Genomic DNA, 23,766 nt, shown 5'->3' with positions numbered 1-23,766 from the left:
ATGGACCAGAATAGTGTGGAACTGCAGGCAAAAGAAATTCTTGAACTTCTCAAGGAAAAACATGTGTCAGCAATTGCTCTTTCTGGAAAATCAGGAAGTGGGAAAACATGGATGGCAAGAAAAGTTGGTCTGCTGGCAGTCAAAATGAAAGTAGTTGACATTATGCTTTGGATTTCTTTGAGTGTTAGGCATGATGAGCTGTCTCTCTATGAGCATATTGCTCATCAGTTGTCTCTACTTTCGACTTCTGCGGAGCTGGAAATTGATGATATCGAGCAGGTACGGAATGACAATGGTAAGGAGGAAACCTTGGATGACTTGAAAGGAAAGGTGCAGAAAAAACTTTCAGCTAGTAATGTTCTTCGAGGGATACTTGTAATTTTGGATGATGAAGGAAACAAAATGAAAGAAGGGGATCGAGACTTAGAAGAAGTCCTTCAGTTTATCCGGCAGAATGCCTGCCAGCCGTCAATAGAAGTTGCTGATAGAGATGGACAGCAAAAACTTAAGGTGCTAATAACTTCTAGGAATGAAGATACGAGGCACCAAACTCAGGGGGATAAGAAAGTGATTGGGATGATGCGTCTAACTCCAGAAATGTCAATTTCTTTGTTAAAGCAAGGAGCTGTGGCAAAAGTTTTTGAAATTTCAGGTGTTGAAATTTTAGTTAAAAACTTCATTGATAAAAAAGAAGGTCTTACACCTGGAGAAGTAGCCTTGCTTGCAAACCTACTAAGTTACCATAAACAAGATTCCAAAGTGCAGGATCTGCAACAGGCTTTGGAAGAAGCATGGGGTGGTGATGACTACAATTACACCCTGTTGCTCTCAAGTGGATATGAAAGGGTGTCAGATCATATTTTAGTTGACTTTTCTTAGCAGCGCAGCCATTTCTTCTGTGACCATGGATCTGTTCACTACTGTGAGTTGATATCATACTGGATACTAGAAGGATATCTTAGTCCTTTTAACAGTCTTGAGGAGGCTTATGAGGTGGGGCACCGCGTTTTGATGCAGCTTATGCACTGTCAAATGCTGAAAGAAATAAGTGATGATTTCCTCCAAATGGTCAGCGGAACTGTACTTATTAACTATCATCGTCAGGGATATGGTGGAATCGCTAATCTGGGGTTGGCTAATGTTCTTGTGAATAGTAATTATTGGCATGGTATTGGAAAAGTCACTTTGATGGATGGTGAGATCAGAACACTTGTCAATCATAAAAAAGTGCAGCCATTAAAAGTACTTTTACTTGACGGGAGTGGTCTCAGAGGGCAAGATCTGAATAGTCTCCTACTGAACAATTAGGAGCTGCAAATTCTGGGTCTTTTCAGCCTCAGAATCATATCATTGCCTCGTTGCTTCTGCTACTTGAAAAAACTAAACGTTCTTGTGTTCAGGGGCTGTGATTTCTTAGAAAAGATTGATGAAATTGCAGAGTTAACGACAATAACTGTCCTTGAAGTATCTGGTTCTTGCTTGATAGAAAGTGTACCAGATAACTTTTTTCAGCAAATGACCCAACTTCGTGCCCTCCACTTCTCTGACCTTCAGATTAAAGTCTTGCCTAAATCTTTTTATGACCTTACAGAACTCCGCTGGCTTATTCTAAAGGGCTTGTCTCATTTGACAGAGTTGAAGAGTCTGAAGAAGTGTCAAAAACTTATGGTTGTTGATCTTTCCGGTGCTGCCTCCTTGCCAACTTTTCCAGAAAAGAACTTGAAATCATTGTCGAAACTTCAAACGTTAAATCTTTCAAACACCAAGATCAAATCTTTGCCTATTCTTCATGAAACCAAGGAGCTTACTCATCTATCAGTTAGTAGTTGTCGCAACATGGATAGACTGCCCAGCATTCGGTCTCTAACTAATCTGCAAGTTCTTGATATTTCATGGTCAGCGATAATGGATTTCCAGGACAAGTCGTTTGAAAGTAATAGCAGTCTGAAGATCCTTGACTTATCTGGAACTGCGATTCCTTGGGTACCTTTTAACATCAGCAAACCTTGTGAGTTTTATTTGAGTTGCTGTTCTGAGATAAAATACATGAACTGTGTTGAATCTCCCAAAGAGCTTGAGATACTTGACTTTTCAGGTGCCTGTAATCTTGTCAAAATCGAAGCAAAGTTCTTTGATTGTTTAGAAAAACTTCGAGTTCTCAACCTGTCAAAAACAAAAGTCAAAGATCTGCCATGCCTTTCTCCTCTCAAAAACCTCCATCAGCTGTTACTTTCAGGTTGTCTGAATCTGGAGAAGTTGCCGAGCTTGGCTTCGAGAAAGCTGGAAGAGCTTGATCTATCGAACTGCCAAGCTTTGACCATGATAGAAGATGTATCTTTTCAGCATCTACCTCGCCTTCGGCGACTTATCCTCTCCAATGCTGAGATTGAACGCTTACCAGACCTCAACTCCCTGTCAAATCTTGAGGAGCTAAATTTGAGTGGTGTTATATCAATTGAAAGAGTTGATTTCATTGAGCATATGAGTAAACTTCAGCATCTAAACCTCTCTGAGACCTTACTTGAACAGCTACCCAGCTTATCAAATCTCAAAGGCCTTAAGCATCTGTTTTTAAGGGCCTGTCAACAACTAGAGGCTCTTCCCCCCTTAGAAGTACATCACAACCTTGAGACTCTTGATCTTTCACAAACAGCAATAACGCAATTGCCATTCTTAGGCAATTTGAGCAACCTGCGCACTCTTTTGCTTAATGACTGTCCAAGCTTGGAAGACTTTGAAAACCTCGAGATGCTTCACATATCTCGAGTAGAAAATCTCCCTTGTGGAATCTCAAATTTGACTCAGCTGCAGGGTCTTGCTTTGCCCAGTAAAAAGAAAAATATTCAAGCTGCTGATAGCAACAAGGTAACTGGCTGGCACCAAAAGCCGAGTGAATTACATTGGTCATTTTCGATTGTTGATGGAATGGTATCAAATACTGGCAGAGCTTTAATATCGTATAATGATTCACTATTTGTTGAATTCCTGGGCAGCAATCCTTCTTTATTGGATACTACCTCAAATCATTTACTTATCTCTGTTCATCCTATTGAGGTGCAAAATGGAGCAGAAGACTTGGTTCTCTGTTTAATAAAGAGTTACAGTTTTCTGCAACATTAAGTTCTCACCTTCCAAAACGGCCAAAACCAGCTATGAATGCCCATTCCTAGCGTCTCCGTTTACTCTGTTTTCTCTTCAATATTTGCTCCTATTCTTCATTTGTAATAGTTCCTCCATCTTCCTTAGGCAATCGATTGCTCATACTTCACACGCCTTTGATCATCTGATGGATCTGGAATATCGCTTGTGATGGTCCCCACTGAATCCGTAATTTTTGCTCAAAAAGTTATTGGGCCAGAATCGAATCATCGCGAGATTCTCTCTTTCAATCCTAAAGTTGTCTCTTTTTAATCAAGAGTAAAATGAAAATTTGATTGAAATCGGAACCCCTTCCGGCTGCGAAAAGTCAGATAAAAGATACAAAAGAGGTTGTTGGAATGTTAAAGAAGGGAAAAGTTGTCCAAGTGCGTGTGAAGAACAGCAGACATTTAATTATTGCAGGACTCGTGACTTTAATGAATATAATGCCACTTTATAAAAGGCAACTACTTTTTTCACTTTTTGTCTACTTCCGTTGAATGCTTGACTTCTCCGGCCCTTGAATTTGCTCTTGCATCAAATCTATCCGCCAGACTCCCACAACAGGAAAAAAAAAATCTATCCGCTGAGATTATATATTCAAGTTTCCAACCGACAGGCTTGCTTCTTTTTTTTTTTTTTTTTCAAATCTGCTAATGAACTGATTTAAACCCAAATATTAAAGTGAGTGCTAATGAGATAGACACGAGGAATCAAATATTAAAGTGAGTGCTGATGAGATAGACACGAGAAATCTCAAATCTAACAACCAAAATTTAAAAATTTTAGATCTAATATGTATTGTATCTAAGCCTGACTATACAGTAAATATTGGGCTACTGCATCTACCTGTTGTTTAGGGGTGTCAAAATGGATAACTTGGACGGATTTGGATTGATTAAAATGAGTAATGGATATATGTGAATCAACTTATTTAATCCATTTAATTATATGGGTGTAAATAGATGAGTCAAAAATTGAATTGGATAATCCAATTACCCATTTATAACCCATTTATTTTAACTTTTTTGTAAACTCATTTAAATTCATTTTTACAAACTAAATTATCAATTTACACCATATTTTGCACCCATCATTAGTTTTAAATATTTATTTATAATACTCAATAAACTAATTACCAATTTGTAACAGTTCCTACTCTTTATTTGTAATAGTTCCTCCATCTTCCTCAGGCAATCGATTGCTCATACTTCATACGCCTTTGATCATCTGCCTAGTGAGTCATATCTCTCAACCACATGGCTCTCAACCTGGACAAGAAATTTGCTTATACTTCATACCTTCAACGACACTTTGTCCCCACTGCCTCCATACCCGTTGTGTATATAGTAGCGTATGGACTTATGAAAATTTAAAAAAATAGTGGCAAATTCTACATTTTGCCCTCACTAAAGTAGATTTAACAATGCGAGTGTGTGGATCGGAGATTATTTGAAATATTATTTGAAATAATTATTGTAACACTTTTTGTGATATGATGTATGTGAAATAAAAAAAGTGATTGGAAAGATAAAAAATATATATATTAGAAATTATATTTGTGACGTAAATAAAAAAATTTTGACCAAATTACAGCTACTGACACTATTTACTACTGGTTTTACTTGGACTATGTAAACTACACATTGGCTCATCAGCTACAGAGAGTCGGCATACATTATCTTCTTGTTTCTGCTTTTGTCATGCACTTTGGTAATTGTTTTTGATTGATTGAAACAATAACTCAACAATGAGGTTTTGTCTTAGTAGCAATATATTTTTAAGAAGGGATAATTTCAGAAACCTCTACTAAGGTTTGCGACTATTTCAGTGGCCTTTTTTTAGGTTTCAAAAATTACATTAACCTCCATTAAGGATTATTGTATTGTAACATCTATGTCCAACCAGCAATTAAACAATGATATTAGGAGAGAGAAGATAACGTGATTTCATCATTGCCCCTCATCTATTATATTATCTAATTAATCTAATACTAGCCCACACATTAAAGAAAAATACAAGAATTCGTTGATTACCATCTGGGATCAAATCACATATATCATGGGATCAAACTTGTTGTCATGGATAATCAATGACAAATAATTAAAACAATTTGCCGGTTGGAGTAAAATGTTATAAGATAATTAACATCCTGTTAAAGGGATGTTAGTATAATTTTCAAAACCCGGAGGAAGGCCAATGACGTAGTTAGAAACCTGAGGAGATGACAGGTGCCGAACCTGTGCAATAATAAATACCTGCTTAAATAAAATACAAATTCTGTATATAGCGGTAAGCAGGGTCGAATCCACAGGGACTGGGGATAATTTAATTTCTTCTCAAGTTCCAGATATGAGGGGTTTTGAAAATGAGAGTAACTAAATTACTTAGAATAAATTAATTAAAATAAAATAACTACAACTCAAATAACTAATTATCACAATAAAAATAATAATGGACGAACTCTAGCCAAGAGACAACTTCGGAGATGGTTCACTTAATTCGATCACAGATGCAAGGATTATTCCAGTTACTATCTGATAAATTAGTTATAGTTGTCATACACGCGATAAACAACCAACTCTTCCTCAATTTGTCGATAGCCAAGGTACGACCGTTGACTATTTCTCTAATCAGGAAATAATCCTAGGTACGACCATAGAAGTTCAATTCCCTAATTGCATGAATAATTAGAAGAGCCTAATTCTAACCAATCAACACGCTACGAGGGTCTCTTTAAGTTAGCCCGTCTATCCCCCTGACACAAATCCAATCATGCCAGTTGCCACCGGTTTAGAATAATTAAACAATTACGGATTTAACTATCCTAATTGGCTTCAGGTTATTGAATTAATCTAGAATCCGGGCCCTGAATAATCGAATAATAAAACAACCATATGAACATAAAGCAGAAGATAGACAAATACCAGTGAATAATGGAAATAAATAAAAACTAATTCGATCTCACAAATTTAGTAGAACCAAATCTTCCGTTGTTCTTGACTAGACAAATTTAGCCACGCCTCATGAGAAAATCTTCAAGTAATTCCACTGAGGTCCAGGCCATCAAAAGAGCCAAGAAAGAAACGAAAAAACTAAAAACTATCCTAAGGCTTCGATAAGAACTAAAGATAAAAAGTATTCCTCCCTTGATCTCCATCCGCGTACTTGTTTTTAAAGCCAAAGAGGACTAATGCCTCTCCTAGTACGTGGATCCCGCTGAATTGAGAGTCAAAGTCCAAGAAGGAAACTCTGCCGAATTGAGAGAAAACCAAATCACAAGGTGGGTCCTGCCGAATTGCTTCTTGTTTCCCATCTCTGTACGTTACTTCTCTTAAAGGCCAAAAAACCTTTTCTCCTCTCGTGGTCCCCACCGAAATTGGGAAGCAAAAAGAAATACAAGAAGAAAGCTCCGTTGATGTTTTAGGACTCTTGGTCCGCGGCTACTAGTCAGCCAGGAGCAAAGACCAAGGCAATCCGTCTCCTCTTGTGGGCCAAGTCCATGGGACTTTCTTCTTAAGTTTCCCACTTATGGAGCAAGTCCCTCCTTTTTGGTAATTTTCTGCTTCATTCCCTGAAATTAATTCCAAATACCAAATATAAGTAAATATTACTAAATAAAACAATATTTGGCAAGGACAAAGGAGAAATTAATAATAAAATTACTAATAATTAACACCCTATCAATTCCCCCCACACCTGAATCATGCTTGCCCTCAAGCATGAGAAAAGTATACAGACACCAAAATTTGATAATGGTCATTGCTCTATCTACCAAATTGCCAAGATACCAAGAAAAATAATCAAGCATCAATGGTCAAGATCCAAGAAACATCACTCCGGTTAGCTTTTAAACCACAAACTCCTCCAATTTCAGGTTAACTAATCTAAGAAAAAGGAATGACGCATAACATTTATCAGCAAATGGTCCAACTATTAACCAAAATCTCAACATTAAATCCATAATTCGGCAAGTTGACTTTTATTACACACTAACACAACCTTCATTTTTTTTCTACTTTTCTCTCTTTTTTTTTTTTTTTGAATCTTCTTTCTTCAATAGTAACAAAAGACTTAGTCGCTAGCCATTTGAGCCTTTTGACGCGAACTCTAACATTGGCCAGATGAAGGAGCCCGGTTACTCAGCTTCTATCGCCACGTGACCACGTACTCATAGCAATTACTACTTTTTGACGCGAGAATCGACACTTTAGGTGAAGATCCCCGGTTACTCAGTAGTAACCACTAGCGGAGTACAGTCAACTCTTATTTACAACCATATAGCACGATGTCTAAAAGCAACACAATAATAACAGCAGCCAACCTCAAATTTCCAGACATGGAGAACTAAAATTAATAACTGGACCAATTCACATGAAAAATGCCAACAATCATTCCCTATGCCTAGAAAAGTTAACCAAAAATTAAAAAAAAGTTAAGCAATTATTGATATTCACCAAAGAGATGTTCCTGAACTCAACCACATCAACTTGATACATTTTTATTACTAAAACTTGGCAATAGCATAATTAGAGACAACACTCCAGCATCAAAACTTGGTATTCATTTAAGGACTGACCACTAATAAAAGAAATAAATGAAAAGGAGATCAATATCAAACTAAAAACAAAGGATACTTCCCTGAATGTGATAAACTAAATGACCCAAACTGATCCCCCCCCCACACCTAATTCGCACATTGCCCTCAATGTGATAAACTAATAGCAAAAGGAAGGAGAAGGGCAACGATACTTCCCTGAAGTTGTCAGAACAAGGGTGGGTCGGGCGGAGTGCTGCCGAATTCTGCACCATGTTATGCAAGTCGACGTCACTGTGGGTCATTCGAGTCTCTAGTCGCTCAACTTGCATTCGGAGTTGGACCCAGTCGTTAACCCCTGGATGGTCCCCTGCCTAGCCAAATGCAATAACAATGCATCCCGAAATCGCAACAAGTGCTCCAATGAATTTAGCAATTGAAATGAAAAGGACAAAATACTCCCACACAAGGCAAATAGAGGCAACCTACTTCAATAAGCAACGGAAATGGCACAGGAGCCATCCAATGCACCAATTAAATGCAATAAACCCCAACCAAAGGCAGCTCAATAGACTCCAGGCAAAAAGTACCAAATGATACTCAATTGACACCAAAAACGATCCCAACAAAGCAACAAGATCGAAGGATACTCAGTCACAGATGCTCAATCATATCGAAATAAGAAATTGTAAACAAATTAGCACAACCAGTACCACTGGTGTATACACAGGAAAGGAGGGAACCACATGGCCAACCCAATTAATACAATACACGACTGAGGCACCCCAAAGGCTAGAAAAGTACCCTAACAACATAGCAAATTGAATGAATATGCACTGGGTCTCCAATTCAGTCAAAATAAGGTCAAGGGGCACGATACAGAAACTAACAAAGCAAAAGTCAAGTGATACCAGTAGGGACCCCAACAGAGCAATGAATTCAACCAATTGGAGCAAGTGAAACTCAACAAATGTCACCAAGTGGACATTCAAGTACCCACTTCAAGATACCAAGCCTTAAGAATTTTAAGAATCCCAGCAAACAAGCAATTCCAACAACTACCGATTAGAATTCGAGAAAATTTAAGAATTGTAAGCAACACCGCAACCAGTACCACTGGTGCACAGATAGGAAAGAATTAAATTCAACGGCAGCAACTCAACCACAAGAACTGAAACTGCAAAATAAGCAAATATCTTCAAATATAAGCCACAACGATAGGCAAAAGATCTCAACCAGTACCACTGGTAAGTCGCAGGGAAAAAGTAATCAAAAGGCCAACAATTCAATAAATAGCAGAAGACACCCCCACAGATAGCAATTAAACCCAATTCTGTCCAAAATTGACCCTAGAAAATGCCCAAATTATCACCTTCTTTTATCAATCAAGAAATCCAACCACAAATTTCAGAGAGTGAAACTAATTGGGGCAGAATTCACAATACCTCCACCTGTCTAAATAGGACAGGTGGTGACAGCCGCACGACAGAAAAGCTCGTGGGTGGGGTTGTCGCGCCTGGTGGTGCGCGAGGGGGCTCCTGGCCGCGAGGTGAGGCTGAGCTGGAGCGGGGGGTGCGGCGGAGGCTGAGTTCACGGCGGGAGAAAAGAAGGGCGGAGCGCCTTGGGTGAGCTGGTGGTGGCGTAAGCCCAGGGGTAGCAGCGCCGTGGGGAGCTGGCGGAGAGCGGAGGCTGCGGGCTGTGAGCTGCACGCGCGGGGTGGATCGCGACGGACGGCGGCTGGAGCTGGCGACCGCGGATCGCGGCTGGAGAAGAAGAAATGCGCGGGGAGATGGTGTCGGCGGCGCGCAGGTGGGGCGTGACTTGGTGCTGGTAGCGGCGCGCCTTGGGTGATGAAGAGGAGGAAAAGAAGAAAAAGGGGAAAGCAGGGGCAGCGGGGAAGAAGAGGAAGAAAGAAAGAAAGAAAGGAAAGAAAGAAAGAAAAAAGAAAAAAAAAATAGTTTTTGGGTTTTTTTTTTCTTTTTTCAAGGTTTTTTTCAAAATTTTTTCCGAATTTAAATTTTCAAAATCTGAATTTTTGAAGAAAATGAAAGAGAAAAGAAAAAAAAATGCTCTTTGAAGTTTTGAATTTTCTCAATGCGAAATTTTTAATTTTTTTTTTTTTTAAAGAAACCCAGTCTTAGGCGTGGGCACGTCTAACTGCTATAGAGTCCGCAGATCCTGAACGAAAATTTCTTTCCCTCAGGCGTGACCACCTGGCGTGGGCACGTCTAACTGCTATAGAGTCCGCAGATCCTGGACGAAAATTTCTTTCCCTCAGGCGTGACCACCTGGCGTGGGCACGTTTAACTGCCACTTTCCTGCCACCAAGCAACAAATCACTAAATGCAACTAACACTTAACAAAAACTCCAAAAAACATAAGAAAATTAAAACAAAAGCCTTGGGTTGCCTCCCAAGCAGCGCCTTTCTTTAGTGTCTTCGGCTAGACATTGTCCTGTTTATTCATGGAGGATAAAATTGTGTAGCTCGCTTCAGTGCTTCATCTTCTATGTAATCCTGATAGCCCTCGTAAATGGAGTAATTCTTGACCACCCGAGCTACGGTCTTCCATGGATTAGTAGATGGCGCCAAACAAACAAGTGATGATATTAAATCTTCACTCACTCCTCCATCACGAACACTTATTGGTTCGAAATATTTTGCCATCATGACTCCTAACTTATTCCTGGCATGAAACTCAAAGTTTTCTGGTATAATAAAATCAATCTCACTAACAGGAATTAAAGAATAAGAGTCAGGAAAATATTGATCAAGGAATAGAGGAGATGTCACCGCATTTGGAGATTGTTCACTGGATTCATTCACTTGAACCATTTGACGTTGGGGTCTCATGTCTTGCACTTCAATTTCCTTTTCAACTGCATTTTTAGATCCTTCTTCTTGAGATTCTCGCAGCACTATGTCATTCGTCAGGATAATTGCACTCTCATCTTTCTCATGGTCGATAATAGTTTGTGAGGGCAATTCTTCACTTTGAGAAACCAATCGATTTATTCTGGATGTCAATAGACATAGTTGATCTGCCAGATAATTCATTGCATCCTTCATCATCTCATTCCTCATTTGTATCTCCTGTTGGAATTGGTATGTATTAGTAGTTATTGGTTCAACTATCTCTTCAAGAGACATACCTGACATAGATGACGATTCTTGAGACTCATACTGCTGAAAATTCATTGGTCCCGTTGTATAATTATAATTGGAGTTATCCCACCCTCCTTGATCATACCCGTATGGATTAGGGTTATACCACGTTTGAGACCAGGGTGAAAAATCTCCATAATTATTGAGTGGGACACTCAGATTATCTTGATATTCGGGGCACATACTGGTTGAATGATCCCTGGCGTAACAAATTTTACAAGTTGCAGCAGCCATTCTTTTTCTAATAGAGTTTACTGCCTCTGCATGTGCAAACTTAGAAAAAAAACTAGTCTCATCGCCTTTCTCGGAAACAAAATCCAGTCTATCACCAAAATACGGAGTGTTAGAAGCCATAAACTATATAAAAAAAATAAGAGAAAAATAAATAATAAAAAAAATGAACTCAAAAAGAAACAAATTAATCTGGCACCAGTCCCCGGCAACGGCGCCAAAAATTGACAGGTGCCGAACCTGTGCAATAATAAATACCTGCTTAAATAAAATACAAATTCTGTATATAGCGGTAAGCAGGGTCGAATCCACAGGGACTGGGGATAATTTAATTTCTTCTCAAGTTCCAGATATGGGGGGTTTTGAAAATGAGAGTAACTAAATTACTTAGAATAAATTAATTAAAATAAAATAACTACAACTCAAATAACTAATTATCACAATAAAAATAATAATGGACGAACTCTAGCCAAGAGACAACTTCGGAGATGGTTCACTTAATTCGATCACAGATGCAAGGATTATTCCAGTTACTATCTGATAAATTAGTTATAGTTGTCATACACGCGATAAACAACCAACTCTTCCTCAATTTGTCGATAGCCAAGGTACGACCGTTGACTATTTCTCTAATCAGGAAATAACCCTAGGTACGACCATAGAAGTTCAATTCCCTAATTGCATGAATAATTAGAAGAGCCTAATTCTAACCAATCAACACGCTACGAGGGTCTCTTTAAGTTAGCACGTCTATCCCCCTGACACAAATCCAATCATGCCAGTTGCCACCGGTTTAGAATAATTAAACAATTACGGATTTAACTATCCTAATTGGCTTCAGGTTATTGAATTAATCTAGAATCCGGGCCCTGAATAATCGAATAATAAAACAACCATATGAACATAAAGCAGAAGATAGACAAATACCAGTGAATAATGGAAATAAATAAAAACTAATTCGATCTCACAAATTTAGTAGAACCAAATCTTCCGTTGTTCTTGACTAGACAAATTTAGCCACGCCTCATGAAAAAATCTTCAAGTAATTCCACTGAGGTCCAGGCCATCAAAAGAGCCAAGAAAGAAACGAAAAAACTAAAAACTATCCTAAGGCTTCGATAAGAACTAAAGATAAAAAGTATTCATCCCTTGATCTCCATCCGCGTACTTGTTTTTAAAGCCAAAGAGGACTAATGCCTCTCCTAGTACGTGGATCCCGCTGAATTGAGAGTCAAAGTCCAAGAAGGAAACTCTGCCGAATTGAGAGAAAACCAAATCACAAGGTGGGTCCTGCCGAATTGCTTCTTGTTTTCCATCTCTGTACGTTACTTCTCTTAAAGGCCAAAAAACCTTTTCTCCTCTCGTGGTCCCCACCGAAATTGGGAAGCAAAAAGAAATACAAGAAGAAAGCTCCGTTGATGTTTTAGGACTCTTGGTCCGCGGCTACTAGTCAGCCAGGAGCAAAGACCAAGGCAATCCGTCTCCTCTTGTGGGCCAAGTCCATGGGACTTTCTTCTTAAGTTTCCCACTTATGGAGCAAGTCCCTCTTTTTTGATAATTTTCTGCTTCATTCCCTGAAATTAATTCCAAATACCAAATATAAGTAAATATTACTAAATAAAACAATATTTGGCAAGGACAAAGGAGAAATTAATAATAAAATTACTAATAATTAACACCCTATCAGGAGAGGTTTCCAAAATTATCCCTTTCAAGAAAACACACAACGAGTGATAGAAATATTCATAAAAAATATACCGTGTCAACTTTCAACATAGTTTTGTCGAATTGGAAGTTAGATATAATATGTTTTGTTGTTTGACCGTATTAGTCTAATGGCTAAGTGTGGGATTTAAAACCATAGAATCTTAAATTTTAATTTCCCTTCCTCCTCCCCACTTCTTAAGTTTCACCCTCCCTTACTAAGAGAGAGAGAGAGGGAGGGGGGAGAAAAATGCGCTAACCTAACAAGGAAATTACAAACTGAACAACTCAAGAAATGAAGTAGAAATTGTGAACGACTCGAAAATGGGAAATGCAGTTGGAGTTGAAATTTTTTTACAAAGAAAACTAAATGAGATATAAAAACAATAAAAAAAAAATTTGCCTTAAAGAACATAGTTTAATAAAATGTTGCCCGAATGCCAAGATTTTTGGGCTACGCCACTAACTTGTACATCTCTTTAACGTTCTCTTTATTTATCTTTTTCGAAAATTTCTATTCTGCAATTTATTCTAATATGATGTTTTACAGGCTTTTTGTATTCATTAATTTCTGAATTTGGCGATTTTTGCGATTAACACACAATCTCTTGCAAAATACTCATTTGCACATGTAGGCTAGAGATAGACATGGTGCTGCGGCGTGCTTGCCAACCGTGAGTTTTTTGCGCCAGTTCACTTGCAAGATTTGATCATCAGGAAAAATATAGTTTTAATCCTAATGTTTTACTCATGTGTTAAACTGATCTATAATGTTTCAACCAAAATAAATTTGATTCCCCAGTTTTCGAATTTTAGACATATTTAGAATAATTGACTCAAAATCAACAATGTCTAAAGGTCAAAGTCAATTTCCCATTCAAGCAGTTCAAAGATAAGGAGTTTGTCGTCCTCATTTAGTGTGAATTCATCGGTTGAACTTTCTGTCATCTCATTTGAGAAGATGCCAAGCAAGCGCACAAGATCATCACGGCTGGAGAGGGACGGGCGAAGAACCATACCAGACTCAAGATCCTGACAGTTATCAGAGAAATGGAAGAAAAACAACTTGAGCATTTCAGTCATGAGGAACACCCTCTGATCCTGTGTGAATTGCAGAAGGAAAACGATGACGGTAGCATTGATCAAAAGTCAGCAGTCTGTTATGGGTGTCAGGAGCAAATCTCGGACTCCACAGCATACTGCTGCTTCCGCTGTGATTTCTTTCTCCACAAAAGATGTGCGGAGCTTCCTCGACAAATTAGGCACCCGATGCATTCCCAGCATGACTTAGTCCTCCTTAGGAATCCAACTTATTTCTCGGGTGGTTGTTCTTGCAATGCGTGTGGCCAAGGTGGTTGGAAGTATTTCACCTACCACTGTTCCTTGTGCAAATTTGATCTCGATGTGTCGTGTGCTATATTGGATCAGCGGGAAATTAAGCTCGATTGTCATGACCACCCTCTTCGAGAGCAGAGACCAGCTACTTTCTACTGTAATGCTTGCCGTGAGGATGTCAAAGATTCATCCTATCTGTGTACTGTTTGTCCATTTTGGATCCACAAAAAATGCGCACTGCTATCATCAACTGTGAAGCACAAGGATCATAATCACTCACTCCTACTGGCTTATTCTCTTCCGCCTGGCTTCCGCAGTTTTCGACAACAATGCTTTGTTTGTTGGAAAAAGGTACATCCGAGTGATTGGGTCTATTATTGCGGTCCTTGCAGATACTTCGTCCATGTTACATGCGTTGTGATCTCTCAAGAGGATGAAGGGCAGCTAAGTGAAGATATTGAATATCCTATCTCGTAAGAGCTTTTCTTTGTTTTGCTTGCTATTGTTAACGCAATGGTTGATTCTTTAGCTCTTTTTTTTAACGCCTCCAAAAATTTAGTTTTTTGCCCTTTTACCATAATCATGACGAAATATTTTTGGCATTCTATCCTCTGAATTTCTTATCTTATGGGTTGTTAGAGAAGAACAAGATCAAAATGTGGTGAAACTACCATCCAGTAATGCGGCTCAAGAATTGATCGCCCGTTTTCTTCTCAAGAAAGATGAGATCAGTAGCAGCAATGACTCGGGCAAATCGAATATTCCAGAAAAGATATTTATGGATTCACAACACAGGAAGCATCCGCTTGTTCTTTCAGAGAAAGTACAAAACTTAGATGAGAGAAAGAGTACTAATAGTGACGATCAGGAAGAAGCAAAATCATTATTGTTAGTATGTGACGTGTGCATTGAACCTATTTGCTCATCTGATGATCTTCATTACTACGCTTGTGTTGAGTGTGGCTACTTTGTCCATTTAACTTGTTCTAACCTCCCCCCTGAATTGCACATTCCAAAGCATCCCCAGCACCCATTCTCATGTATGTATTATCGGAATGCAGCTGGTCTTTTTAGATGCGAGGCATGTCACTGGCAGACCAATGCTAACTATTATAAATGCGAGCCTTGTGGACTACGTATTTGTATAAAGTGTGCGAGTGCTAGCATGATGACGAGTAGTGTCAAACACGATGGTCACAAGAAGCACCTTCTGACTCAATTTCAAAGTTCAGATCCCATACATTGCACGGCATGCGGCTATACACGTGGAGATGGTTTTGGGTTTGCTTGTGAGGATTGCCACTGCTATGTGTGCTATGACTGTGCTCTGCTGCCTCCTACAACCACACAGAGATGGGATAAGCACCCACTTCTCCTGATATATCCTCCGTATTTCGAGCATCCCGAGGAATTCTACTGTGTGCTCTGCGAAAAAGAAATCAACCCAAATTGTTGGATGTATCACTGCCGTGAATGCGACTACTCATTGCATCCTTGTTGCATTCCTCAAGTTAATTTGTTCAGACGTGTGAAATTTGGACGCTCCCTAAATGTGAATAATCATTCTCATCCTCTCACTCATGTTCCCGAAGCAAAATACAAATCCTTTTGTGGGAGCTGCGACAACAAGAGGTTGGATTGGGAAGAGGCTTTCGAATGCGAATCGTGCACATTTTACCTATGCCCAGATTGTGCTTTCGAAAGGAAATTGCCTGTTGTAACCATTAATGAGTGATGATGAAGAATCGCACGAACTACAAGTCTCTATATCTGATTTTTCATTTATAATACTTATGAATTGCTTGGAAGTTCAAATAAAGTAATTAGTCAACTTGCAGATGACACTAGTTTTTTGGTGTTGTCTTTTGTTGGTCTGTAATTTATGCAACAGATCTCGTTTTAATCCGCCAATAATTGGTAATTGCACTCTCCTAATCTTTTAATATTGTAAAAGATTTATGATATCCCCATCTTCCTTTCCTATCCAAGCCACTCAATATTTACTAAAATACAATAAGAATGAAAGGTAGAGATAAATGATTTTGTTTTTTAACATGATTAAAAAGTTCAAATGAAATGTCTATAAGGGATAAACTTTTTAAGAGTTTGATTATTCTTTGAAGGATTGCTGTTCTTTTTCCTTTTGTTTCTTCGTTTTTCTTTTTATATATAGATAAATATAGATATAGCATTTACATGCTTAGAATTGAAGTTAATTTGAAACAAATCTCTATACTTGCATTATGGAATTAACATTACAAATTTTCCCAAAGAGAGACAACTTCCCCACTTTCAAATTCCTCCATTGCCATTTCTACTAGCTAAATTTCAAATTTCAACAATGCATCAAAGAGGAGTGTTGCTGGAGGTTCAACTTCCAGATTTTATATTGTTATGTCAAAGTTTTTTTTTTTAATGTCAAAGTTATCCTTCTCTAGTTGATTTGTAACTTAGACTTGAAATTGAAAGGAGTATTTTTGTCATCTTTACAAAAATTGCTGTGAAATAATATTGGAATAAAGGCAGCATCATTTACCTTAGGCGAAAATTGGAGATTTTGGAAGAGTAGGAGACTATTGGAGATTTTTCATTCATACTTGTCTACACTGAATATTCCGACTAATCATAGTTTCAAGTATTTTATCACTTTGATAATATTTTAGCCAACAACCTGAGCTTATTTTTTGAAGCAACAGGCTAATGCTTGTAGCCGCATGTCATCTCAAAGAAAAAAAGAAACAATAAGGATTAATTCATGTTATTTGATTTGGGTGATTTCACAAAATATTACTTGTTCTGTTTAATGATAGTTTCAAGTAATTTATCACTTGCATAAATGATTTTAGCCAACAAAACCTAAGATTATTTTTTCAAGCAACAATTTAATGCTTGTAGCCACACGTCATCTGAAAGGAAAAAAAAAAAGAACAATTATGGATCACAAACATTAATAGACTGAGTATAATTAATCTTTGATAGGAAAATGAGGAAATATATATTTCTCATGTCACACTATTTTTATTCCTCTTCATAGATGATTATAATTAAGCCCATTGATCGGATCAGTACATATGCGAATTATAACTCAACAACATCGCAATTAAAAGAGAATCGAGTTCAATCAAGCTACTCACCAAGTTGTGCAATTAAAATTCAAACTCTAACTCGCATTGACCACATATGAGCCAAATTCGTAAAGCTTGAATATGTCAACAAGTTCAAGCTCAAACTCTATATGCTAGGCTCGAGAGCTCGTCAAGGATTTTGCCCTAAAAGCAAGAAGAGGGATGGAAAAAATTGTACTCAAAAGCTCATCACACTTTATATATGTAAGATATTTTTTAATGTGTGAAATGTTGATTATAACCCTTGCCTAAAATTATATAAAACATTAATCTATATTACTTAAACTTGGTTGAATTCAATTGAACCAGATCTAGTCACATTTGAATTTGAGAGCTCAAATATTTTAGCTTAAGTTTGAGTAATCCACAGCCTTAGCTCCACTTGACTCGTTCATTTGCACCCCTAATAACATCAGTTACATCTAATAATTCAAAAATAACATACAAGTAGAACATACTCACATTCAGTGGCATTTCAATCTAAGACCTCTAATATCTATGCACCACATTAGCGAATTTTAACTAATAGAATGTTAATTTATGTTAGCAAACTCAGAAGAAATAATTTTTTTCAATTTCTTCAAGCCCAAGCAGATTACAAAGATGTCAATGCCAAAGAATTCGAAACAATTGCAGAATTAAATGAAGCCAAAGAATATTATTAAAAAAACTTAAAAGGTACTCTGGTAGAAGTATTCTTTGGGTTTTCTAGCAAAATGTCGCATCACCAGAACTATGAATATATCACCACCCCAAGGCTTAATCTCTCTCTATCGTTTCAACAACATATACAAAAATTAGCCTCAACAAAAGTTAAGCGCAGAGCGATCACCATCTAAGCATTGGAAAGATGCGCCGTAGCAACATGATGTCCAGCCTCAATTTCTTGACATTTAAATGTCAGCTGCAAGAAAGTTCTGAGATAAAGTAACCTGCCAAAAAACACCCCAGTAAGTATCCACTTCTTTTTCTCACGCATTGGGAAGTTATATTGATTTTCTGCCAGCCAAAAAACATCTTAACATCTTAAGAAAAGCTAATGCTCATGTAAAAGATAATTCCAGTATTGTACTAAAAGTGTTATCAGAGGTGTGCGCCCTAGTGTGAGGAACAGGAAAAACGCCCCTGGGGAGCAGAGGGAGATAGAGGCATCCTCAGGCGTACCCCCAATGCATGGGGCGTACCCCCCCCCCCCCCCCCCCAAAACCAAAAAACCTCCAGGACCAACTTACCACGCTTTGGACCTCTTCTGCAAAAACTCCATAGCACCAAAGTATTGGTTTTTGACACACCAAAGAAACTATCATGAAAAGAATGTAAAATTTGAAACTTTACTTATAAAAGCTTTCATGTACATAAAGTGTAGGAGATCATGTTGGTGAACCATGAACACACACAGCATTAGCAGAAGGAATATTTGAAAAGCAAAGGAGAAAAGAATAAGTAATTGTCCGAGATTTTTGAAGATTTGAGGAACGGCGGTGCTTCTCAATTCTTATGAACAGGTATTCTATGGATTCTTTTTCAATTTCAAAATTCAGTGTAATAAACTGTTCAGCAAATAAATAACTATGAGAAAAACAGTGAACGTCTTAAGAAAAGTTGGAGAATTCACACACATACTTTTCTAAGCTCTAACAGCAAAAAGATAGTACAACACAGAAAAGCTGGTAAGCAGGCAAAGAGTACAATAGTGAATCCAAAAAAACATCAATAACTTAATATAGGATAAAAAATTCCTAGACTTTAAAAGTTGAGGATGAATTAACTCCAGGAAGAAAGTAACACTGGCAAACAAAAGGAGGCATACCCAAACACATGTAACTGACAGTTGAATATTTACCTTTTCACCCATCTTGAATGGAGGAAGACCCTTGTAGGGACATGTACTGCAGCGGAAAGCATCACCTAGACCACACTGCATCATGACCAGGTTGGTATTGCATTAAAACACAATGATCAACACACACAATTATATTATAGTCAAAAGGCAAAAAATCTATTAAAGAAGCAAAAAGAACTACACCTGCAACTTAACTACATGGTTGACACATATAAATTTAAGTTCTATTAAGGTGTTCCTAGAAATGATTTGAACTACCATTGAAACAAATAAAAGCACAAGAAACAATTCTAAATGTTAAGCAATACAACAAAACTCATTGAATATCTTAGCATGATCTTAAGTTCCAATACACAATGAGAAGGACCATATGAACTGCTACCAATTAGATAGAAGTCCACCAAATGTAACGAATACACCCAAGAAAATATAATAAGAAGACCTCATGGAAAGTGTTATTTCAGTGTAGGAATGGCAAAGAAAGTCTTCTAGCCACAGAGAATACTGTTGCAACATCCTCAGAAACAATTCAATATTCACTCAAATTTTCAGCTTTCCTCTTTGCAAGTATCTAACAAGTCATATTTCTATGAACAAAATTTTGTAAGGCATGAAAATAACTCAAACTAACCATATTATTCACTAACTTAATTAATTCCATAAACAGTTCCTCTCAATTTAAGCTGCTAGCTACATCTTCCTGACCATTGCCTTTTACTTACATGGTTGCAGTGAATATTTAGGACTTGAAAAGTAGAATAGCTAACATTAAGCTGGGAAACGTTTTTGGATCATCTAATTTGACGAGAAAATGAGGTACATGAGAAAAAACTTTATGTAGGAGAAAGATGTATATATATCTTTTCAAATGTTCCATTTAAGGAGTTTCGCATAATTTTAATGCAGTCCAAAATCCACGAATTCCATTATTGACAAAGAATAACATTCTTCACCTACTAACTGAGGAATTGGTTCTCCAAGTATTTGAAGAAGCATCAAGAAGATAAGCCTAAACAACTACTCTTCTACGCAAGCAGAATGCTCTTCCGTTCTAACAATCATGTTAAATTGCAATAATACAGAAGTAAGTTAAATAGACCACCAGGCTTAAGATGCAGGACCTTCACTTTGACAATGATGTTCTCAAGAAAGGTCAACTAAAATCAGTTGCAATTGCTCAAATTAAACAATAAGTACATACATTGCCACAGGCAGACTGAGGATTGTTCAGCTGGTCCATACTAAGTCCCAACTTCACTTTCTCTTCCACTTCAGCCCGCCCACAAGTGCAATTTTTGCAGGCTTTCCTAGTTTTTCCAACTTCACAATCACCTACAGCATGAAATTTTTGGCAGCTCAGTGTAATATCAGCAACATGGATAAAACATTTCAGAAGCTACGTCAGAAATGCCACAGCTAGAATAAAGCTGTCTTACCCACAGGCAGCTGTGGTTTCTTCAAATCCTCTTCACTTAGTAGGGTGTCCTCATCTATCAAGTCCGTATCATCATCAATCTGGACTGCAGGTAAACTTTTTGTTTGTTTCTTTAGAGAGAAGGATGAACCAATCTTCCAAGAAGACTTTTTGCCCGAAATCTGTTCAAGAGTGTTACAAAACCTCAGATGCACAACTTACACAGCAGAAGGCAAAAGCTTGCAAACAAAGCCATTGGGCACCAGAATCATTCTGCGAAGAAGTTGCAGGGAGAGGAGCGAAGATGGAAAAGGACAAAAAGGGGGGGAGAGAATAAATCAAAACAGTACAAGGACACTAACCCCAATAGACTGACCAGCTTCAGATGATTTTACATCCAAAAGTCCTGTCAACAATAACTTGCGCTCAAGGGAAGACTTTGTCTGCAACACTCCCAGAAAAATAATCATGAGCAATCATTTACTAATTCAGAATTTGCAAAAGATGAATGAACAGTCAAGAAGTATAATCAACTGAGTGAAAATTGGAACCAATGGGTAGCTTACCTCTTGCAAGGGAGTAGATTGGGAAGTCAGGTGCACCAGCACTGTTCCACCAGGCTTTAAAATCCTTGAGATCTCCAGAAACAATGCATCATTTGGAAACTCAGATGACTTGCTGATGACCACAACAACATCGATAGATGAAGATTCAACTGGCACAGAACCTGTTATACATAAAAAGTAAATAGACCAAGCAGATAGCAGGTGCAACTTCAAGAGTGATAGCTTTGGTTCTAGGTGGTAAATGCTAGATAACCAGAACCCAAGACAATGAACTATCAGTTAAATAATTCCAGATAGGGCCCAGAAGAACTGGAAAGGTAACTATTGGCAACAAATTACTGATAGCCCAATGTCAAAGATTTAAGTTACCACGTGACATCGGATTGGAATAACAATATCACTATGGAATTAGCAACTGCATCAAAGACAATCTCTTCTAACATGAGCATAAAAAACAAAATAAAAAAAAAACCTGTACAACATACTCACTTCTCTACACCCAAATTTTATTTTACCGGTTGGTTTTTGAATAGAAAACAAAATGTCACTGTGTTTAGAAGATGCCATCTTATGATTACATGGCATCCCAACTCCCCACCATCATCCATAACAATCAGATGCCCACTTAGGACAACAAGTTTCTTGCTGGAAGCCTTGCCTAAATTGTATAAATAGACTGCCAAAACTTCCAGCTCAGAACACTCTGCACCCATACACTCAAAAGGTGCCACCACTAGAGCGTAGTCACAAGGAAATACATAGCATTTCTCAAAATGGCAAACCTACACAAAGCTATAAATAGAGTGCAGAAAAAAAAATAGAGAACACAGTGTATTACCTAACCAACAATCCCAAAAAAATATTGCAGTACATAAATATTCTTAAAACAGGGAGGGGAACAAGAAAAAAGCATCAGCAGCAGTCAACTAGGTTGCACAACCATCAGTGAGCAAGTTCAAGCAACACCAAGCGTCAGTGAAACTAACTAATTTAGTGGAATCGATAAAGAATGAATATAGTCTAAATCACTAGGTATACTACATGAGAGGTGATATGCATCATCTGCTGTATAGAGGTAGCAGAGTATTAGAATTGGAAGTTACCAAAGAACAAATACAACTAAATAGTACCAACCAGATATGTAAATACTAGATGCAAAAGAGAAATAAATTACTCTGCAATGAAGCTTGAGTGATGATTAGAGGATCATTTTGAATAATCCCTTCTTTATTCACCATCCTTAATGCATTCGAAACTTCACCAAACTGCAGGACCACTTGCTCTGTAAGAGCTAGTATATTTTCATGAGCTGATGTCTCCTGTGAAAAAATTGATCAAATTTAAAGGTCACAACTGACACTTCAAACCCAGTATTACACTCAAACAAAGACGTACCAACATTAATACCATTGGAAAACAATCTCAAGCTTTCAGACTTTAAACCCATCTTCTGACTCTGATGTTTAAACTTCTAAAGAAGAAACAGACAGAATTCCATAAGGTACTATACACATTCAACCATATCTTTACCATTTTCATTGATTTTACAAAGAGAAAGGGAACGACAAAAGGAAAGAAATTATTTCCATTACATGATTCCACACATTAATCAAATTTTAGGTTAGGTATTGTCATTCAAAAATTCAACTAACTCGAATTTCCAGATTCAGGCATTCCTTATTTAAGGCAATATCCTATTCCTTAAAATCATAGCCAAGAAAAATGCTTTCCCTTACATTTACTTTCTTCCCCACAAGAAATCTCAAGTTCCAGAACCTAAATGCAGCCATAGAAAACTGACCATATTCGCAGAACCAAAAACTCGAGAAAATGACAATAAAACAATTTCCTAAGAAAAGATGCATGGGAAAACCATAAGAGGCTTTAAAGAAAGGCACAACAAAGGAAATGCATAAACAGAACGACCAAGATAATTGAAGCCCCCGAACCCAATTCTTTCTCCTATCAGATCAAAATGAAACAGACAAAGAAATAGATGAAAATCAAATTACTCCCTAAACCCGTCCAACAATGCCTTCTTATGCAGGAAAAGAAATTCACAACCTAGTTAAAAGTTGACAATTTTTTTTTTTTTGTAAATACAACCTAATAAAAGCCCATTTTTCACCCCAAAAAAAAAAGGGGTCCCAATCCCGAATCGACCAAAATTCTATTGCCATTACTTTCTGTGTTCTCCAAAGTAAAAACCCAGCACGGATGTATTAGATTAAACCTAAATGACAATCCTAACTAAAAAAAAAAAAAGAGGAAAATAAAACGCAAAATTCTTGATAATATAGCAATACAGGTTACACCTTAAAACCCACATAAATAAAGATACTTATTTGTATGTAGAGCTCAAAACGCTAACATTTAACATTTCAAGAGAGGTTTACAAAAGTACAGACAACAAAAAAAATCAAATCAAAACAAAATCATAATATTTCACCATAAAACTATTCACAAAGCGAAAGGTTTAACCGGGACTTACCATAGCAGTGGATCGAAACAAGCCGAGAACTTGAAGAATTTCCGAACCGTAGTTTTGCCTTTTTCCTATTGGGACAGAGAATTTTCAGTTTTGGTGTTTGGTAGCCGACTTCTATTTTCTTGTTCTCGCTGGGTGCTCCTCTTTAAATACCAGGCGTTTGCCGACTTCACCAAAACTTGCCGCTGTTTTCCTAATTTAATTTTAATACTACTGGTGAG

The 23,766-nt window shown here is 37.6% G+C and overlaps 3 protein-coding genes across 3 annotated transcripts; 2 read left to right on the top strand and 1 right to left on the bottom strand.

Moving 5' to 3' along the window:
• Positions 1 to 3,285, top strand: LOC113703924 (putative disease resistance protein At4g19050). Its single transcript, XM_072060899.1, has 4 exons — positions 1 to 832; positions 950 to 1,274; positions 1,401 to 2,008; positions 2,096 to 3,285. The coding sequence occupies exons 1-4, from the start codon at positions 1 to 3 to the stop codon at positions 3,118 to 3,120; spliced, it is 2,790 nt and encodes a 929-aa protein (XP_071917000.1). The 3' UTR covers positions 3,121 to 3,285.
• Positions 3,286 to 13,728: 10,443 nt separating this feature from the next.
• LOC113703507 (uncharacterized) lies at positions 13,729 to 15,989 on the top strand. The gene is made up of 2 exons (XM_027224886.2): positions 13,729 to 14,582; positions 14,749 to 15,989. The coding sequence occupies exons 1-2, from the start codon at positions 13,825 to 13,827 to the stop codon at positions 15,842 to 15,844; spliced, it is 1,854 nt and encodes a 617-aa protein (XP_027080687.2). The 5' UTR covers positions 13,729 to 13,824; the 3' UTR covers positions 15,845 to 15,989.
• Positions 15,990 to 17,872: 1,883 nt separating this feature from the next.
• LOC113703034 (anamorsin homolog) lies at positions 17,873 to 23,688 on the bottom strand. Its single transcript, XM_027224245.2, has 8 exons — positions 23,549 to 23,688; positions 22,232 to 22,376; positions 21,058 to 21,218; positions 20,854 to 20,934; positions 20,514 to 20,673; positions 20,279 to 20,409; positions 19,078 to 19,152; positions 17,873 to 18,166 (listed from the first exon to the last, which is right to left on the bottom strand). Exons 1-8 carry the CDS (start codon positions 23,549 to 23,551, stop codon positions 18,128 to 18,130), a joined length of 795 nt encoding a protein of 264 aa, XP_027080046.1. The 5' UTR covers positions 23,552 to 23,688; the 3' UTR covers positions 17,873 to 18,127.
• Positions 23,689 to 23,766: the final 78 nt, after the last annotated feature.

This window comes from Coffea arabica, chromosome 8e, assembly GCF_036785885.1.
Source record: "Coffea arabica cultivar ET-39 chromosome 8e, Coffea Arabica ET-39 HiFi, whole genome shotgun sequence".
In the NCBI taxonomy this organism is placed as follows: domain Eukaryota; kingdom Viridiplantae; phylum Streptophyta; class Magnoliopsida; order Gentianales; family Rubiaceae; genus Coffea; species Coffea arabica.
This window is presented reverse-complemented; position numbering and strand designations above follow the sequence as displayed.

Bases quoted from the DNA above. Each gene is read 5' to 3' on its own strand.
- LOC113703507 (XM_027224886.2), top strand. From the start codon at position 13,825: ATGGAAGAAAAACAACTTGAGCATTTCAGTCATGAGGAACACCCTCTG. The intron at 14,583-14,748 runs GTAAGAGCTTTT...ATGGGTTGTTAG, and splicing joins GATATTGAATATCCTATCTC to AGAAGAACAAGATCAAAATG.
- LOC113703034 (XM_027224245.2), bottom strand. The intron at 20,410-20,513 runs GTAAGACAGCTT...TTCATGCTGTAG, and splicing joins GAAACCACAGCTGCCTGTGG to GTGATTGTGAAGTTGGAAAA. The intron at 19,153-20,278 runs GTATGTACTTAT...GTCATGATGCAG, and splicing joins CTCAGTCTGCCTGTGGCAAT to TGTGGTCTAGGTGATGCTTT.
- LOC113703924 (XM_072060899.1), top strand. From the start codon at position 1: ATGGACCAGAATAGTGTGGAACTGCAGGCAAAAGAAATTCTTGAACTT. The intron at 833-949 runs GTGGATATGAAA...ACTGGATACTAG, and splicing joins TTACACCCTGTTGCTCTCAA to AAGGATATCTTAGTCCTTTT. The intron at 1,275-1,400 runs GCAAGATCTGAA...TCTTGTGTTCAG, and splicing joins GACGGGAGTGGTCTCAGAGG to GGGCTGTGATTTCTTAGAAA.